Source organism: Salvelinus fontinalis, chromosome 12, assembly GCF_029448725.1.
Source record: "Salvelinus fontinalis isolate EN_2023a chromosome 12, ASM2944872v1, whole genome shotgun sequence".
In the NCBI taxonomy this organism is placed as follows: Eukaryota; Metazoa; Chordata; class Actinopteri; order Salmoniformes; family Salmonidae; genus Salvelinus; species Salvelinus fontinalis.
The window spans coordinates 41,071,324-41,091,161 of NC_074676.1; the positions used below are offsets into that span (position 1 = coordinate 41,071,324).

Consider the following 19,838-nt stretch of genomic DNA (forward strand, 5'->3'; position numbering starts at 1 on the left):
AGTTACATAAGCTCATATGGGTCCCGGTTAATAGTAGTGCACTATGGAATAGCTCATATGAGTCCTGGTTAATAGTAGTGCACTATATAGGGAATAGTAGTGCACTATATAAGGAATATCTCATATGAGTCCTGGTTAATAGTAGTGCACTATATAGGGAATAGGGTGCCATTTTGGACGGAGCCAAGGTCTTACCTCCCGGGGTTTGAGGTCGTGACCTATAGCCTCTCGATAGTACTCCACGTTCTCTGTCATAAACTCGTCCCCCTCGTGGAACAGCAGGTAGGACTGGGCACACTCCAAGGCCTCCTCAACCATGTTAACTGGAGAGACAGAGAGATAAAAAGACATTATGAAACAGACAATAGTGTTTTGTTTTGTTCTGTTGTATTGTTTGGCAACGTTGTGAGGTTCTTGTGTCGATAAAGCTTGTTTGAATTGAAAACGGTATTGAATATTGAAATTGACTGGAGACAGAGTGAGAGAAAGTGCACATATCAGGTAGATATCGATATTACTGTGTTGTGTTGCTTTGGCGACACTGGCTTGTTCCTACTGTGCCAATAAAGCTGAACATTGAAAATGGAATTGAATAGTGAAATTGAAAGAAGGGGGTAAGGAGTGAGAGAAAGAGAGTGAGATGAACAAAGAGTGAGAGAGAAAAATGATCAATAGAATTAGGTGTGAGGACCTGTCACCACACCTCAGACTCCCTCCCTGAACTACCCTTTAAGCCTGCATCCCCAATGGCATTCTGGTCCCTATAGAGTGCACTAATGTATATTGATAGTTTTGCTACTTATTCTGCACTGTTGAGGAAGAGTTTTCCCACTCATACAGGTCAGCAGAGACAAAGCCACATGTAACAAAGCCCCCTAGGCCTAGGATGAGATGTGTGTCTGGAGCTTTTGGAAGTCTAGCAGCTGAACATTCCAGAACCATGAGCACACTGGAGCAAGACGCTAGAGCAGTGACAAGCAGTCGGAGGCTGGGTGAGATAGTGGAAACACAGACACGCACCCCCACACACCACCACTGCTGCTCCAGGCTAGGAGAGAACTGGGACTGGGGAGGATGGCTGGTGGGACTGACTAGGTGTGAGGAGGACGTGCAGTATATCTGCTGTATCTAAAGATTTTACAGCGAGTAGTGACTTGCTAGTAACACACACTGTACCCCCCCCCCCCCCCCCCACACACACACACACACACACACACATGCGCTTTACTAGCTTGTAGAGCAGCTTGGCTCTGAAACCACTTCTTGGAGGGGCAGAGGCAGCGAGTGTTTCTGTGGTCAGCACGTCTCCTCAGGTTCCCCTGGTTCCCGGGTCTTAAACAGCGAGGGGCTTTCAGGCCATAAAAACGACAATGTCACCGCACGGATGATTGAGGAAACAGCTTCCCGCAGAGCAATGAGAGGCTGCTGAGTGAGGAGACTTGTCTTCTTAACAAGCGATTAGAGACTTGATGGATGACTGCACATTCTCTCTCTCTTTCTCTCAATTTCCATTTTAACAATTTAAAAATGTTTATTGCATGACATGAAACATTGCAACAATAGACAATAAAACACTTTTTGGAACATGTAAGACACAATTGCTCTTTTTTCTCAATCTGTCTCTCTTTACCTCTCTCCCCCATGTAAAAGTTAGACATATACTTTAAACTTAAACCCCATACGATCTCAAAGGGTGACAAGGCCTTTGCATTTAAACCGGACTGAAAATCTATCCTTTGCCTCGAAAGTCCAGCCTGCTATAGACTCAGCGTTGACAGTGACTCACTGTCAACAGCATAGAGATCCTATTAAGTAACTCCTTATATGGTTAACGGCATCTCCCACAGTCTCCAAGTAACATCAGCTGTATTTAAATAACTCCTTATATGGTTAACGGCATCTCCCACAGTCTCCAAGTAACATCAGCTGTATTTAAATAACTCCTTATATGGTTAACGGCATCTCCCACAGTCTCCAAGTAACATCAGCTGTATTTAAATAACTCCTTATATGGTTAACGGCATCTCCCACAGTCTCCAAGTAACATCAGCTGTATTTAAATAACTCCTTATATGGTTAACGGCATCTCCCACAGTCTCCAAGTAACATCAGCTGTATTTAAATAACTCCTTATATGGTTAACGGCATCTCCCACAGTCTCCAAGTAACACCAGCTGTATTTAAATAACTCCTTATATGGTTAACGGCATCTCCCACAGTCTCCAAGTAACATCAACTGTAGAGCTTTGCAGAGCTTTACACGGTATTCACACGGTATTCACACGGTATTCACATGGTATTCACATGGTATTCACACAGTATTCACACGTTATTCACACGGTATTCACACAGATGTGTCCCAAATGGTACCCTGTTTTTTATATAGGGAATAGTGCACTATATAGGGAAGAAGACACAGTAAGTGCCGCTGTTGGGAATGATTAATTGAGCTCTGTTTTTCCTAGAATCCCATGATCCACTTGGTTTATTAGACATATGGTGCAGGGGCATTAGACATGATCTGATGAGCTCATAAGTATTCATCACATCGTCTTTTCCCTCCTTCTCTCTGCTGCTGTGCTGTCCTGCCAACCTGTTCCTCCCTCCCTCGAACGTCTGATCCCCATGCTGTGCTGTCCTGCCAACCCGTCCCTCCCTCCCTCGAACGTCTGATCCCCATGCTGTGCTGTCCTGCCAACCCGTCCCTCCCTCTAACATCTGATCTACATGCTGTGCTGTCCTGCCAACCCATCTCTCTCTCCCTCTAACGTCTGATCCCCAATCAGCCAGTCTGTCCCAAATGGCCCCCTATTCCCTATTTAGGCCCCCTATTTCCCTATGGACTCTGGTCAAAAGTAGTGCACTATACAGTGAATAGGGTGCCATTTAGGATGAAGACAAAGGCTGGATGCCTATTATAATATATGCCATTTAGCATATATTATCCAGTTTTTATCCAGAGAGACTTACAGTCATGCGTGCATACATTTTTAGATACGGACACGAGATAATGGATTCATGTTGCTGAATGAGTTTGAGTGGAACAGTGTGTGGTTCCCTACTGAGGTGTGGTCCTGGTCTGTTGGGTGTTGATTGTGTAGGCCTGTACTCACAAAACATCACAGATTAGGAGTGCTGTCCATTCATTCCAATCTAAAAGGCTAAACTGATCCTAGATCAGCACTCTAACTCGGAGAAGCTTTATGAATACAGTTCCTAGTCTTTCTCCACAGCTCTTTGTGATTTCCTCTCTTTGAGGGCTCTTTCAAAAATGTCTGTGACCGGGCATTTCCCAGCTCTCTGTGTGAGTCATCAGGTGAATACTTATCTAATTAAAGACGGGTGTGGGTGTGTTAGTCAATCAACAAAAGTCTGTACACACGGCAACCCTCCAGGATGAGGGTTGGCCACTCCTGTAGTCTGAACACCACACCCTGTCTGCAAGCAAGGTCAAGCAGGGTCAAATAGGGTGAAGTAAGGTGCAGTAAGGTAATACTCATGCTGGTAGTAGGTGAACTTCAGGTAATCGTAATGACCTATATCCCAAATGCCACCCTATTCCCGATATAGTGCACTACTTTAGACCAGGGTCCAAATGGCTCTGGTCTAAAGTAGTGCACTATATAGGGAATAGGGTGCCATTTCGGACGCAAACATAGTCTAGAGTTGCATTAGGGTAGAGTAAGGTTCAGTAAGGTACAGTAGGGCAGAGTAATGTTCATTAAGGTACAGTAGGGCAGAGTAATGTTCAGTAAGGTACAGTAAGGTACAGCAGGGTAGAGTAATGTTCAGTAAGGTACAGTAGGGCAGAGTAATGTTCATTAAGGTACAGTAGGGCAGAGTAATGTTCAGTAAGGTACAGTAAGGTACAGTAGGGTAGAGTAATGTTCAGAAAGGTACAGTAGGGCAGAGTAATGTTCAGTAAGGTTCAGTAGGGCAGAGTAATGTTCAGTAAGGTTCAGTAAGGTACAGTAGGGTAGAGTAATGTTCAGTAAGGTACAGTAGGGCAGAGTAATGTTCAGTAAGGTTCAGTAAGGTGCAGTAGGACAGAGTAATGTTCAGTAAGGTTCAGTAAGGTACAGTAGGGTAGAGTAATGTTCAGTAAGGTACAGTAAGGTACAGTAGGGCAGAGTAATGTTCATTAAGGTACAGTAGGGCAGAGTAATGTTCAGTAAGGTACAGTAAGGTACAGTAGGGTAGAGTAATGTTCAGTAAGGTACAGTAGGGCAGAGTAATGTTCATTAAGGTACAGTAGGGCAGAGTAATGTTCAGTAAGGTACAGTAAGGTACAGTAGGGTAGAGTAATGTTCAGTAAGGTACAGTAGGGCAGAGTAATGTTCAGTAAGGTTCAGTAAGGTGCAGTAGGACAGAGTAATGTTCAGTAAGGTTCAGTAAGGTACAGTAGGGTAGAGTAATGTTCAGTAAGGTACAGTAAGGTACAGTAGGGCAGAGTAATGTTCAGTAAGGCGCAGTAGGGCAGAGTAATGTTCAGTAAGGCACAGTAAGGTTCAGTAGGGTAGAGTAATGTTCAGTAAGTTACAGTAAGGTACAGTAAGGCACAGTAGGGCAGAGTAATGTTCAGTAAGGTACAGTAGGGCAGAGTAAGATACCATAAGGTACAGTAGGGCAGAGTAATGTTCAATAAGGTACAGTAGGGCAGAGTAATGTTCAGTAAGGTACAGTAGGGTAGAGTAAGGTTCAGTAAGGTGCAGTAGAGTAGAGTAAGGTTTAGTAAGGTGCAGTAGGGTAGAGTAATGTTCAGTAAGGTACAGTAGGGCAGAGTAAGATACCATAAGGTACAGTAGGGCAGAGTAATGTTCAATAAGGTACTGTAGGGCAGAGTAATGTTCAGTAAGGTACAGTAGGGCAGAGTAATGTTCAATAAGGTACAGTAGCGCAGAGTAATGTTCAGTAAGGTACAGTAGGCTAGAGTAAGGTTCAGTAAGGTGCAGTAGAGTAGAGTAAGGTTTAGTAAGGTGCAGTAGAGTAGAGTAATGTTCAGTAAGGTACAGTAGGGCAGAGTAAGATACCATAAGGTACAGTAGGGCAGAGTAATGTTCAATAAGGTACAGTAGGGCAGAGTAATGTTCAGTAAGGTACAGTAGGGCAGAGTAATGTTCAGTAAGGTACAGTAGGACAGAGTAATATTCAGTAAGGTACAGTAGGGCAGAGTAATGTTCAATAAGGTACAGTAGGGCAGAGTAATGTTCAATAAGGCGCAGTAGGGGAGAGTACTGTTCAATAAGGTACAGTAGGGCAGAGTAATGTTCAGTAAGGTACAGTAGGGTAGAGTAAGGTACAGTAAGGTGCAGTAGGGTAGAGTAATGTTCAGTAAGGTACAGTAAGGTACAGTAGGGTAGAGTAATGTTCAGTAAGGTACAGCAGGGTAGAGGAAGGTTCAGTAAGGTGCAGTAGGGCAGAGTAATGTTCAATAAGGTACAGTAGGGTGGAGTAAGGTACAGTAAGGTGCAGTAGGGTAGAGTAATGTTCAGTAAGGTACAGTAAGGTACAGTAGGGTAGAGTAATGTTCAGTATGGTACAGTAAGGTACAGTAGGGCAGAGTAATGTTCAGTAAGGTACAGTAGGGTAGAGGAAGGTTCAGTAAGGTGCAGTAGGGTAGAGGAAGGTTCAGTAAGGTGCAGTAGGGTAGAGTAATGTTCAGTAAGGTTCAGTAGGGTAGAGTAATGTTCAGTAAGGTTCAGTAGAGTAGAGTAAGGTGCAGTAAGGTAACGTTACTCACTCAGGTAGTAAGCGAACTACAGGTAGTCGTAGTGTAGAAGCAGAGTAAGGTTCAGTAAGATGCAGTAGGGTAGAGTAAGGTTCAGTAACGTTCAGTAAGGTAGAGTAATGTTCAGTAAGGTACAGTCGGGTAGAGTAAGGTACAGTAAGGTACAGTAAGGTACAGTAGGGTAGAGGAAGGTAAGGTACAGTAGGGTAGAGTAAGGTACAGTAAGGTACAGTAGGGCAGAGTAAGGTTCAGTAAGGTACAGTAAGGTACAGTAAGGTACAGTAGGGTACAGTAAGGTTCAGTAAGGTACAGTAAGGTACAGTAAGGTACCGTAGGGCAGAGTAAGGTACAGTAAGGTGCAGTAGGGCAGAGTAATGTTCAGTAAGGTACAGTAGGGCAGAGTACGGTTCAGTAAGGTGCAGTAGAGTAGAGTAAGGTTTAGTAAGGTGCAGTAGGGTAGAGTAATGTTCAGTAAGGTACAGTAGGGCAGAGTAAGATACCATAAGGTACAGTAGGGCAGAGTAATGTTCAATAAGGTACAGTAGGGCAGAGTAATGTTCAGTAAGGTACAGTAGGGCAGAGTAATGTTCAGTAAGGTACAGTAGGGCAGAGTAATGTTCAGTAAGGTACAGTAGGGCAGAGTAATGTTCAATAAGGTACAGTAGGGCAGAGTAATGTTCAATAAGGCGCAGTAGGGCAGAGTACTGTTCAATAAGGTACAGTAGGGCAGAGTAATGTTCAGTAAGGTACAGTAGGGTAGAGTAAGGTACAGTAAGGTGCAGTAGGGTAGAGTAATGTTCAGTAAGGTACAGTAAGGTACAGTAGGGTAGAGTAAGGTACAGTAAGGTGCAGTAGGGTAGAGTAATGTTCAGTAAGGTACAGTAAGGTACAGTAGGGTAGAGTAATGTTCAGTATGGTACAGTAAGGTACAGTAGGGCAGAGTAATGTTCAGTAAGGTACAGTAGGGTAGAGGAAGGTTCAGTAAGGTGCAGTAGGGTAGAGGAAGGTTCAGTAAGGTGCAGTAGGGTAGAGTAATGTTCAGTAAGGTACAGTAGGGCAGAGTAATGTTCAGTAAGGTTCAATAGGGTAGAGTAAGGTTCAGTAAGGTGCAGTAGGGTAGAGTAAGGTTCAGTAAGGTGCAGTAGGGTAGAGTAAGGTTTAGTAAGGTGCAGTAGAGTAGAGTAAGGTTTAGTAAGGTGCAGTAAGGTAACGTTACTCACTCAGGTAGTAAGCGAACTACAGGTAGTCGTAGTGTAGAAGCAGAGTAAGGTTCAGTAAGATGCAGTAGGGTAGAGTAAGGTTCAGTAACGTTCAGTAAGGTAGAGTAATGTTCAGTAAGGTACAGTCGGGTAGAGTAAGGTACAGTAAGGTACAGTAAGGTACAGTAGGGTAGAGGAAGGTAAGGTACAGTAGGGTAGAGTAAGGTACAGTAAGGTACAGTAGGGCAGAGTAAGGTTCAGTAAGGTACAGTAAGGTACAGTAAGGTACAGTAGGGTACAGTAAGGTACAGTAAGGTACAGTAAGGTACAGTAGGGTACAGTAAGGTTCAGTAAGGTACAGTAAGGTACAGTAAGGTACAGTAGGGCAGAGTAAGGTACAGTAAGGTGCAGTAGGGCAGAGTAATGTTCAGTAAGGTACAGTAGGGCAGAGTAAGGTTCAGTAAGGTGCAGTAGAGTAGAATAAGGTTTAGTAAGGTGCAGTAGGGTAGAGTAATGTTCAGTAAGGTACAGTAGGGCAGAGTAAGATACCATAAGGTACAGTAGGGCAGAGTAATGTTCAATAAGGTACAGTAGGGCAGAGTAATGTTCAGTAAGGTACAGTAGGGCAGAGTAATGTTCAGTGAGGTACAGCAGGGCAGAGTAATGTTCAGTAAGGTACAGTAGGGCAGAGTAATGTTCAATAAGGTACAGTAGGGCAGAGTAATGTTCAATAAGGTACAGTAGGGCAGAGTAATGTTCAATAAGGTACAGTAGGGCAGAGCAATGTTCAGTAAGGCGCAGTAGGGCAGAGTACTGTTCAATAAGGTACAGTAGGGCAGAGTAATGTTCAGTAAGGTACAGTAGGGTAGAGTAAGGTACAGTAAGGTGCAGTAGGGTAGAGTAATGTTCAGTAAGGTACAGTAAGGTACAGTAGGGTAGAGTAATGTTCAGTAAGGTACAGTAGGGTAGAGGAAGGTTCAGTAAGGTGCAGTAAGGTGCAGTAGGGCAGAGTAATGTTCAATAAGGTACAGTAGGGTAGAGTAAGGTACAGTAAGGTGCAGTAGGGTAGAGTAATGTTCAGTAAGGTACAGTAAGGTACAGTAGGGTAGAGTAATGTTCAGTATGGTACAGTAAGGTACAGTAGGGCAGAGTAATGTTCAGTAAGGTACAGTAGGGTAGAGGAAGGTTCAGTAAGGTGCAGTAGGGTAGAGGAAGGTTCAGTAAGGTGCAGTAGGGTAGAGTAATGTTCAGTAAGGTACAGTAGGGCAGAGTAATGTTCAGTAAGGTTCAGTAGGGTAGAGTAAGGTTCAGTAAGGTGCAGTAGGGTAGAGTAAGGTTCAGTAAGGTGCAGTAAGGTAGAGTAATGTTCAGTAAGGTACAGTCGGGTAGAGTAAGGTACAGTAGGGTAGAGGAAGGTAAGGTACAGTAGGGTAGAGTAAGGTACAGTAGGGCAGAGGAAGGTTCAGTAAGGTACAGTAAGGTACAGTAAGGTACAGTAGGGCAGAGTAATGTTCAGTAAGGTTCAGTAGGGTAGAGTAAGGTTCAGTAAGGTGCAGTAGGGTAGAGTAAGGTTCAGTAAGGTGCAGTGGGGTAGAGTAAGGTTTAGTAAGGTGCAGTAGAGTAGAGTAAGGTTTAGTAAGGTGCAGTAAGGTAACGTTACTCACTCAGGTAGTAAGCGAACTACAGGTAGTCGTAGTGTAGAAGCAGAGTAAGGTTCAGTAAGGTGCAGTAGGGTAGAGTAAGGTTCAGTAAGGTTCAGTAAGGTAGAGTAATGTTCAGTAAGGTACAGTCGGGTAGAGTAAGGTACAGTAAGGTACAGTAGGGTAGAGGAAGGTTCAGTAAGGTGCAGTAGAGTAGAGTAAGGTTTAGTAAGGTACAGTAAGGTACAGTAGGGTAGAGGAAGGTTCAGTAAGGTGCAGTAGGGCAGAGTAAGGTTCAGTAAGGTACAGTAGGGCAGAGTAAGGTTCAGTAAGGTGCAGTAGGGTAGAGTAATGTTTAGTAAGGTTCAGTAAGGTACAGTAGGGTAGAGTAATGTTCAGTAAGGTGCAGTAGGGCAGAGTAATGTTCAGTAAGGTGCAGTAGGGCAGAGTAATGTTCAGTAAGGTTCAGTAGGGTAGAGTAAGGTTTAGTAAGGTGCAGTAGGGCAGAGTAATGTTCAGTAAGGTTCAGTAAGGTGCAGTAGGGCAAAGTAATGTTAAGTAAGGTACAGTAAGGTGCAGTAGGGTAGAGTAAGGTTTAGTAAGGTGCAGTAGAGTAGAGTAAGGTTTAGTAAGGTGCAGTAAGGTAACGTTACTCACTCAGGTAGTAAGCGAACTACAGGTAGTCGTAGTGTAGAAGCAGAGTAAGGTTCAGTAAGATGCAGTAGGGTAGAGTAAGGTTCAGTAACGTTCAGTAAGGTAGAGTAATGTTCAGTAAGGTACAGTCGGGTAGAGTAAGGTACAGTAAGGTACAGTAAGGTACAGTAGGGTAGAGGAAGGTAAGGTACAGTAGGGTAGAGTAAGGTACAGTAAGGTACAGTAGGGCAGAGTAAGGTTCAGTAAGGTACAGTAAGGTACAGTAAGGTACAGTAGGGTACAGTAAGGTTCAGTAAGGTACAGTAAGGTACAGTAAGGTACAGTAAGGTGCAGTAGGGCAGAGTAAGGTACAGTAAGGTGCAGTAGGGCAGAGTAAGGTTCAGTAAGGTGCAGTAGGGCAGAGTAAGGTTCAGTAAGGTGCAGTAGAGTAGAATAAGGTTTAGTAAGGTGCAGTAGGGTAGAGTAATGTTCAGTAAGGTACAGTAGGGCAGAGTAATGTTCAGTGAGGTACAGCAGGGCAGAGTAATGTTCAGTAAGGTACAGTAGGGCAGAGTAATGTTCAATAAGGTACAGTAGGGCAGAGTAATGTTCAATAAGGTACAGTAGGGCAGAGTAATGTTCAGTAAGGTACAGTAGGGCAGAGTAATGTTCAGTGAGGTACAGCAGGGCAGAGTAATGTTCAGTAAGGTACAGTAGGGCAGAGTAATGTTCAATAAGGTACAGTAGGGCAGAGTAATGTTCAATAAGGTACAGTAGGGCAGAGTAATGTTCAATAAGGTACAGTAGGGCAGAGCAATGTTCAGTAAGGCGCAGTAGGGCAGAGTACTGTTCAATAAGGTACAGTAGGGCAGAGTAATGTTCAGTAAGGTACAGTAGGGTAGAGTAAGGTACAGTAAGGTGCAGTAGGGTAGAGTAATGTTCAGTAAGGTACAGTAAGGTACAGTAGGGTAGAGTAATGTTCAGTAAGGTACAGTAGGGTAGAGGAAGGTTCAGTAAGGTACAGTAAGGTGCATTAGGGTAGAGTAATGTTCAGTAAGGTACAGTAAGGTACAGTAGGGTAGAGTAAGGTACAGTAAGGTGCAGTAGGGTAGAGTAATGTTCAGTAAGGTACAGTAAGGTACAGTAGGGTAGAGTAATGTTCAGTATGGTACAGTAAGGTACAGTAGGGCAGAGTAATGTTCAGTAAGGTACAGTAGGGTAGAGGAAGGTTCAGTAAGGTGCAGTAGGGTAGAGGAAAGTTCAGTAAGGTGCAGTAGGGTAGAGTAATGTTCAGTAAGGTACAGTAGGGCAGAGTAATGTTCAGTAAGGTTCAGTAGGGTAGAGTAAGGTTCAGTAAGGTGCAGTAGGGTAGAGTAAGGTTTAGTAAGTTGCAGTAGAGTAGAGTAAGGTTTAGTAAGGTGCAGTAAGGTAACGTTACTCACTCAGGTAGTAAGCGAACTACAGGTAGTCGTAGTGTAGAAGCAGAGTAAGGTTCAGTAAGGTGCAGTAGGGTAGAGTAAGGTTCAGTAAGGTTCAGTAAGGTAGAGTAATGTTCAGTAAGGTACAGTCGGGTAGAGTAAGGTACAGTAAGGTACAGTAAGGTACAGTAGGGTAGAGGAAGGTAAGGTACAGTAGGGTAGAGTAAGGTACAGTAGGGCAGAGGAAGGTTCAGTAAGGTACAGTAAGGTACAGTAAGGTAGAGTAATGTTCAGTAAGGTTCAGTAGGGTAGAGTAAGGTTCAGTAAGGTGCAGTAGGGTAGAGTAAGGTTCAGTAAGGTGCAGTAGGGTAGAGTAAGGTTTAGTAAGGTGCAGTAGAGTAGAGTAAGGTTTAGTAAGGTGCAGTAAGGTAACGTTACTGACTCAGGTAGTAAGCGAACTACAGGTAGTCGTAGTGTAGAAGCAGAGTAAGGTTCAGTAAGGTGCAGTAGGGTAGAGTAAGGTTCAGTAAGGTTCAGTAAGGTAGAGTAATGTTCAGTAAGGTACAGTCGGGTAGAGTAAGGTACAGTAAGGTACAGTAGGGTAGAGGAAGGTTCAGTAAGGTGCAGTAGAGTAGAGTAAGGTTTAGTAAGGTACAGTAAGGTACAGTAGGGTAGCGTAATGTTCAGTAAGGTGCAGTAGGGCAGAGTAATGTTCAGTAAGGTTCAGTAAGGTGCAGTAGGGCAGAGTAATGTTCAGTAAGGTTCAGTAAGGCGCAGTAGGGTAGAGTAAGGTTCAGTAAGGTGCAGTAGGGCAGAGTAAGGTTCAGTAAGGTTCAGTAGGGTAGAGTAAGGTTTAGTAAGGTGCAGTAGGGCAGAGTAATGTTCAGTAAGGTTCAGTAAGGTGCAGTAGGGCAGAGTAATGTTCAGTAAGGTTCAGTAAGGTGCAGTAGGGCAAAGTAATGTTAAGTAAGGTACAGTAAGGTGCAGTAGGGTAGAGTAAGGTTTAGTAAGGTGCAGTAGAGTAGAGTAAGGTTTAGTAAGGTGCAGTAAAGTAATGTTACTCACGCTGGTAGTAGGCAAACTGCAGGTAGTCGTAGTGTAGAAGCAGGGTAAGGTGTAGTATGCTGCAGTAAAGTAATGTTACTCACGCTGGTAGTAGGCAAACTGCAGGTAGTCGTAGTGTAGAGGCAGGTAGTTCTCCATGGGAGACAGACGACCGGGCCGGGTGGACAGGTCTCTAACACACTCGTGTTCACAGTGCAGCACCTGGGTGAAGTGGTCTGAAACACACACAGGAGGGTGGAGAGGATACAGGTGAATTCATTCAGTACTCATGTAAAGCACAGATAAAGCATTAATGATGATGAACCACTAACAATATTTGGCTACCCTAACGTTGGTATTTCATACAGTGTTTTTCATTCCACTGGTTACCATACATTCTTGATTGTTATCACCAGCCAACTCCATCAGCCAACTCCTACTTTGGCCGCCTTTCCTTCCAGTACTCTGGCTGCCAATGACTGGAACGAATTGCAAAAATCACTGAAGCTGGAGTCTTACATCTCCCTCTCTAACTTTAAGCATCAGCTGTCAGAGCAGCTTACTGATCATTGCACCTGTACACGGCCCATCTGTAAATAGCCCACCCAACTACCTCATCCCCATATTGTTCTTTATTTCTTGCTCCTTTGCACCCCAGTATCTCTACTTGCACATTCATCTTCTGCACATCTATCACTCCAGTGTTTAATTGCAAAATGTTAATTATTTTGCCACTATGGCCTATTTATTTATGGCCTTACCTCCCTAATCTTACTACATTTGCACACACTGTATATAGACGATGTGTTACTCTGTTGTTTGTGCGCACTGCTTTGCTTTATCTTGGCCAGGTCGCAGTTGTAAATGAGAACTTGTTCTCAACTGGCCTACCTGGTTAAATAAAGGTTTATTTTCAGCCATCTCACCACTGATATAGATATTGTGCTTTTCATTCTCTGTACTAGATTTATAATCATTCTAGACAGGTCAGTCCAACACTGGCTTCTATCAGAGATCATTCTAGACACGTCAGTCCAACACTGGGTTCTACCAGAGATCATTCTAGACAGGTCAGTCCAACACTGGGTTCTATCAGAGATCATTCTAGACAGGTCAGTCCAACACTGGGTTCTATCAGAGATCATTCTAGACAGGTCAGTCCAACACTGGGTTCTATCAGAGATCATTCTAGACAAGTCAGTCCAACACTGGGTTCTATCAGAGATCATTCTAGACAGGTCAGTCCAACACTGGGTTCTACCATAGATCATTCTAGACAGGTCAGTCCAACACTGGGTTCTATCAGAGATCATTCTAGACAGGTCAGTCCAACACTGGGTTCTATCAGACATCATTCTAGACAGGTCAGTACCAACACTGGGTTCTATCAGAGATCATTCTAGACAGGTCAGTCCAACACTGGGTTCTACCAGAGATCATTCTAGACAGGTCAGTCCAACACTGGGTTCTATCAGAGATCATTCTAGACAGGTCAGTCCCAACACTGGGTTCTACCAGAGATCACCTAGACAGATCAGTCCAACACTGGGTTCTACCATAGATCATTCTAGACAGGTCAGTCCAACACTGGGCTCTATCAGAGATCATTCTAGACAGGTCAGTCCCAACACTGGGTTCTACCAGAGATCATTCTAGACAGGTCAGTCCCAACACTGGGTTCTATCAGATATCATTCTAGACAGGTCAGTCCCAACACTGGGTTCTATCAGAGATCATGGTCACAGACGCTGAGGTGTACTACAGTTAGCCTGGTCACTGAGACGCTGAGGTGTATTACAGTTAGCCTGGTCACTGAGACTCTGAGGTGTATTACAGTTAGCCTGGTCACTGAGGCGCTGAGGTGTATTACAGTTAGCCTGGACACTGAGACGCTGAGGTGTACTACAGTTAGCCCGGTCACTGAGGTGTACAACAGTTAGCCCGGTCACTGAGGTGTACTACAGTTAGCCTGGTCACTGAGGTGTACTACAGTTAGCCTGGTCACTGAGGTGTACAACAGGTAGCATGGTCACTGAGGTGTACTACAGTTAGCCTGGTCACTGAGGTGTACTACAGTTAGCGTGGTCACTGAGGTGTACTACAGTTAGCCTGGTCACTGAGACGCCGAGGTGTATTACAGTTAGCCTGGTCACCGAGGTGTACTACAGTTAGCATGGTCACTGAGGTGTACTGCAGTTAGCATGGTCACTGAGGTGTACTACAGTTAGCCTGGTCACTGAGACGCTGAGATGTACTACAGTTAGCCTGGTCACTGAGACGCTGAGGTGTACTACAGTTAGCCTGGTCACTGAGGTGTACTACAGTTAGCCTGGTCACCGAGGTGTACTACAGTTAGCCTGGTCACCGAGGTGTACTACAGTTAGCATGGTCACCGAGGTGTACTACAGTTAGCATGGTCACTGAGGTGTACTACAGTTAGCCTGGTCACTGAGACGCTGAGGTGTATTACAGTTAGCCTGGTAACTGAGGTGTACTACAGTTAGCATGGTCAATGAAGTGTACTACAGTTAGCCTGGTCACTGAGACGCTGAGGTGGTTTACAGTTAGCCTGGTCACTGAGACGCTGAAGTGTATTACAGTTAGCCTGGTCACTGAGACGCTGAGGTGGACTACAGTTAGCATGGTCACTGAGGTATACTACAGTTAGCTTGTTAGTGCACTGAGACGCTGAGGTGTATTACAGTTGGCCTGGTCACTGAGGCGCTGAGGTGTACTACAGTTAGCCTGGTCACCGAGACGCTGAGGTGTATTTACAGTTAGCATGGTCACTGAGGTGTACTACAGTTAGCCTAATGCTACCCCCTGTGGTAGATGATGGAGGAACTAATTGCTGTTATTTTTAACAATAAAGAACCACTATTTTCAATTTCCACTGTCCTCCAAGAGTTGCTGTAGTGTGGTAAAAGGGAAACTGAGGTTTATGAAATGAAATATGTTCCCTGTGGTCACACAAAAAAAACAGACACTGAGATGACATCGAAATTATCTCATCGGAGGTGTGTGTGTGTGTGTCTGTGTGTGTGTGCATGTGCGTATGTATACTGAGTGTACAAAACATTAGGAACACCTTACTAATTTTGAGTTACAACGCTTTTTGCCCTCAGAACAGCCTAAATTTGTCAAGGTCATTGACTCTAAAAGGTGTTGAAAGTGTTCCACAAGGATGGTGGTCCATGTTGACTCCAATGTATCCCACAGTTGTGTCAAGTTAGCTGGATGTCCTTTTGGTGGTGGACCATTCTTGACCAAATCAAGCCGGTGCACCTGACACCTACTACCATACCCTGTTCAAACCCACTTACATATTTTGTCTTGCCCATTCACCCTCTGACATACACAATTGTCTCAATTGTCTCAAGGCTTAAAAAACGCTTCTTTAACCTTTCTCCTCCCCTTCATCTACACTGATAGGCTCTTCCCTCGCAGATAGTCTACTCCCTCGCTGATAGGCTACTCCCTCGCTGATAGTCTACTCCCTCGCTGATAGTCTCTTCTCTCGCTGATAGGCTACTCCCTCGCTGATAGGCTACTCCCTCGCTGATAGGCTACTCCCTCGCTGATAGGCTACTCCCTCGCTGATAGGCTACTCCCTCGCTGATAGGCTACTCCCTCGCTGATAGTCTACTCTCTCGCTGATAGGCTACTCCCTCGCTGATAGTCTACTCCCTCGCTGATAGTCTACTCCCTCGCTGATAGTCTACTCCCTCGCTGATAGTCTACTCTGTCGCTGATAGTCTCTTCCCTCGCTGACAGTCTACTCTCTCGCTGACAGTCTACTCCCTCGCTGACACACTACTCCCTCGCTGATAGTCTACTCTCTCGCTGATAGTCTACTCCCTCGCTGATAGTCTACTCCCTCGCTGATAGTCTCTTCCCTCGCTGACAGTCTACTCTCTCGCTGACAGTCTTCTCCCTCGCTGATAGTCTACTCCCTCGCTGATAGGCTACTCCCTTGCTGACAGTCTACTCCCTCGCTGACAGTCTACTCCCTCGCTGATAGTCCTCCCCTTCATCTACACTGATTGAAGTGGATTTGACAAGTGACATCAATAAGGGATCATAGATTTCACCAGGATTCACCTGGTCAGTCTGTCATGGAAAGAGCAGGTGTTCATAATGTTTTGTAAACTCAGTGTACGTATAAAAAATCATCATCCTTTCTCTGTGACAAACAAAAAAGAAAGATGACGGAGGTGGGAGTCAGGTTACCAATGCTCCTGTGAGTCAAGCTCTGTGAAATCACAGGTCAGAGTTCAGGGAAGTCCAGACAACCTGATACTCCTATAGCTCTAGAACTTGAGAGAGAAACACAACAATAAACTTTTCGCTCGCTGATAGTCTCTTCCCTCGCTGACAGTCTCTTCCCTCGCTGATAGTCTACTCCCTCGCTGACAGTCTCTTCCCTCACAGATAGTCTCTTCCCTCGCTGACAGTCTCTTCCCTCACAGATAGTCTCTTCCCTCGCTGATAGTCTCTTCCCTCGCTGACAGTCTCTTCCCTCACAGATAGTCTCTTCCCTCACAGATAGTCTCTTCCCTCACAGATAGTCTCTTCCCTCACAGATAGTCTACTCCCTCGCTGACAGTCTACTCCCTCGCTGACAGTCTCTTCCCTCGCTGACAGGCTCTTCCCTCGCTGACAGGCTCTTCCCTCGCTGACAGGCTCTTCCCTCGCTGACAGGCTCTTCCCTCGCTGACAGTCTCTTCCCTCGCTGACAGTCTCTTCCCTCGCTGACAGTCTACTCCCTCGCTGATTGTCTCATCACTCCACGATAGTCTCATCACTCCACGATAGTCTCTTCCCTCGCTGACAGTCTCTTCCCTCGCTGACAGTCTCTTCTCTCGCTGACAGTCTACTCCCTCGCTGACAGTCTACTCCCTCGCTGACAGTCTCTTCCCTCGCTGACAGGCTCTTCCCTCGCTCTTCCCTCGCTGACAGGCTCTTCCCTCGCTGACAGGCTCTTCCCTCGCTGACAGTCTCTTCCCTCGCTGACAGTCTCTTCCCTCGCTGACAGTCTCTTCCCTCGCTGATAGTCTCTTCCCTCGCTGATAGTCTACTCCCTCGCTGATAGTCTCATCAATCCACGATAGTCTCATCACTCCACGATAGTCTCTTCCCTCGCTGACAGTCTCTTCTCTCGCTGACAGTCTACTCCCTCGCTGACAGTCTACTCCCTCGCTGACAGTCTACTCCCTCGCTGACAGTCTACTCCCTCGCTGACAGTCTACTCTCTCGCTGACAGTCTACTCCCTCGCTGACAGTCTACTCCCTCGCTGACAGTCTACTCCCTCGCTGACAGTCTACTCCCTCGCTGACAGTCTACTCCCTCGCTGACAGTCTACTCCCTCGCTGATAGACTACTCCCTCGCTGATAGACTACTCCCTCGCTGATAGACTACTCCCTCGCTGATAGACTACTCCCTCGCTGATAGACTACTCCCTCGCTGATAGACTACTCCCTCGCTGATAGACTACTCCCTCGCTGATAGACTACTCCCTCGCTGATAGTCTACTCTCTCGCTGATAGTCTACTCTCTCGCTGATAGTCTACTCTCTCGCTGATAGTCTACTCTCTCGCTGATAGTCTACTCTCTCGCTGATAGTCTACTTTCTCGCTGATAGTATACTCTCTCGTTGATAGTATACTCTCTCGTTGATAGTCTCTTCCCTCGCTGATAGTCTCTTCCCTCGCTGACAGTCTACTCTCTCGCTGACAGTCTACTCTCTCGCTGATAGTCTACTCTCTCGCTGATAGTCTACTCTCTCGCTGATAGTCTACTCTCTCGCTGATAGTCTACTCTCTCGCTGATAGTCTCTTCTCTCGTTGATAGTCTGTGTATTAGTTCATTTGATGTCCAGCCCATGTTTGTATTTTTTGCCCTCACACATTGGAGAAAAAAGCCTGATGTTATCAATTAATCATATTTCAATTCTTTAGGAGAGGCAGTATTTTTGATTTCATGATGCTGTGGTGTAACGTTACTGTATCGTTCACTGATGTCATATGTGTCTGCCATATCATGGATTCAGAGCTATGTATCAAATAGAACTCAAAGGGTTTTCTTTAATGGAAGCTTCTCTAATGTCAAACGTGCAAAGTGTGGTGTACCACAGGGCAGCTATTTAGGCCCTCTTCTCTTAGTTTTTACCAATGATCTGACACTGGCATTAAACAAAGACTGCGTGTCCATGTATGCTGATGATTCAACCATATACGCATCAGCAACCACAGCTAATGAAGTCACTGAAACCCTTAACAAAGAGTTGCAGTCTGTTTTGGCCAGTAATAAACTGTTCCTGAACATCTCTAAAACTTAGAGCATTGTATTTGGTACAAACCATTCCCTAAATTTTAGACCTCTGAAGCTGAATCTGGTAATGAATGGTGTGGCTGTTGAACAAGTTGAGGAGACTAAATTACTTGGTGTTACCTTAGTTTGTAAATTGTCATGGTCAAAACATATAGATTAAATTGTTGTAAAGATGGGGAGAGGTCTGGCCGTAACAAAGAGATGCTCTGCTTTTTTGACACCACACAAAGTAAGTCCTGCAGGCTCTAGTTTTATCTTATCTGGATTATTGTCCAGTCATATGGTCAAGTGCTGCCAAGAAAGACACAGTTAAGATGCAGCTGACCCAGAACAGAGCGGCACGTCTTGCTCTTCATTGTAATCAGAAGGCTAATATTAATACTATGCATGCCAGTCTCTCTTGGCTAAGAGTTGAGGAAAGACTGACTGCAGCACTTCTTGTTTTTCTAATAAACATGAATGTGTTGAAAATTCCAATTTGTTTGCATAGTCAACTTACACACAGCAGTGAAGACACACTTAACCCACCAGACATGCCACCAGGGGTCTTTTCATAGTCCCCAGGTCCAAAACAAATTCAAGAAAATGTACAGTATTATACAGAGCCATGTGTGTCTGGACCTCCGTTCCATCTCATATTGCTCAAGTGAACCATGTGAACCTCGCCCATGTGACCTACTTGTTGTGTGTATGTACTGACATGTATGTGCAACTGATAGATGCACACACACACACTTCATGTCAATGTTTTTAAATGTATTTAAATTGTAAAGTATTTTGTCTGTAAATGTGTCGATAGGAACTGGTTCAGAGCAGAGGGGAATCCTACAAAGCAGGTTTAAAGGAGTTTGGTCAACTCTGAGTTCAACTTGGGATAACCAGGGGCAGGCTAACTCACGACTAACTCCACTTATCCTGAATTAAATGACTAAGCTGCGAGTTGAGGACCAATGAAATCAGATTCCTTCCCTCTTGCAAAGATTGTGTCATCATCCACTTCATTTGAGGAAGACAACTGACTAAATATTTTATTCATCAAATGGTTTTTTTCTGTGTAAAAAAAAATGGAATGTTAAAATATATCACATTACACATTTAGTAATGACAGAATGCATTTTAAACTTCACTCAAAAGTAACACATTTGATTGAATTTTTTTTTTTTTTAATTAATCGAGTGAGGGAAAAAAGGTGCTTGAGCATTGATAAGCACACCAACGGTAAGTAATAAAATAAAGACAGCACCTCTAAAAACCTATTTCACTCCATAGCCTGCTGAATTTGGAAGATAACTTTTCTTTCATTTTGATTTTGGCACCAATGGAAAATGTGCCACTGACTCGCCCATGGATGGATGTTTCAGCATTGTCTCAATGAAGAGTTCTGACTCGCCCATGGATGGATGTTTCAGCATTGTCTCAATGAAGAGTTCTGAATCGCCCACAGATTGATGTTTCAGCATTGTCTCAATGAAGAGTTCTGACTCGCCCATGGATGGATGTTTCAGCATTGTCTCAATGAAGAGTTCTGACTCGCCCATGGATTGATGTTTCAGCTAAATGAAGAGTTTGGCATTCAACTAGCCATGTGCGACATGCATGCACAGTTACAAGCCTGCTAGAGTTCGCAGCAGGAGGACGAACAATATCCACCGTCCTAGTCCGGATGAAGCCTGAAATGGAATGTGAATATTTTTGTTGTGGCCGCAGACAAGCACACCTGACTCTACTTGTCAACTAATCATCAAGCCCTTGACAAACTGAATCAGGTGTTTTTGTGGTGTTGGGGTCACTGGAGGACAAACTGAATCAGGTGGTTTTGTGGTGTTGGGGTCACTGGAGGACAA

At 44.7% G+C, this 19,838-nt stretch overlaps 1 protein-coding gene across 1 annotated transcript in view; it reads right to left on the reverse strand.

The window, feature by feature from the left end:
- p3h2 (prolyl 3-hydroxylase 2) overlaps nucleotides 1-19,838 on the reverse strand; it is a 112,737-nt gene that overhangs the window by 21,042 nt on the left and 71,857 nt on the right. The window contains exons 4-5 of the mRNA XM_055940812.1: nucleotides 11,767-11,898; nucleotides 196-323 (exon numbers count right to left, since the gene is read on the reverse strand). Of these exons, the coding sequence (XP_055796787.1) occupies nucleotides 196-323; nucleotides 11,767-11,898 (260 nt within the window). The remainder of the gene's footprint in view (nucleotides 1-195; nucleotides 324-11,766; nucleotides 11,899-19,838) is intronic.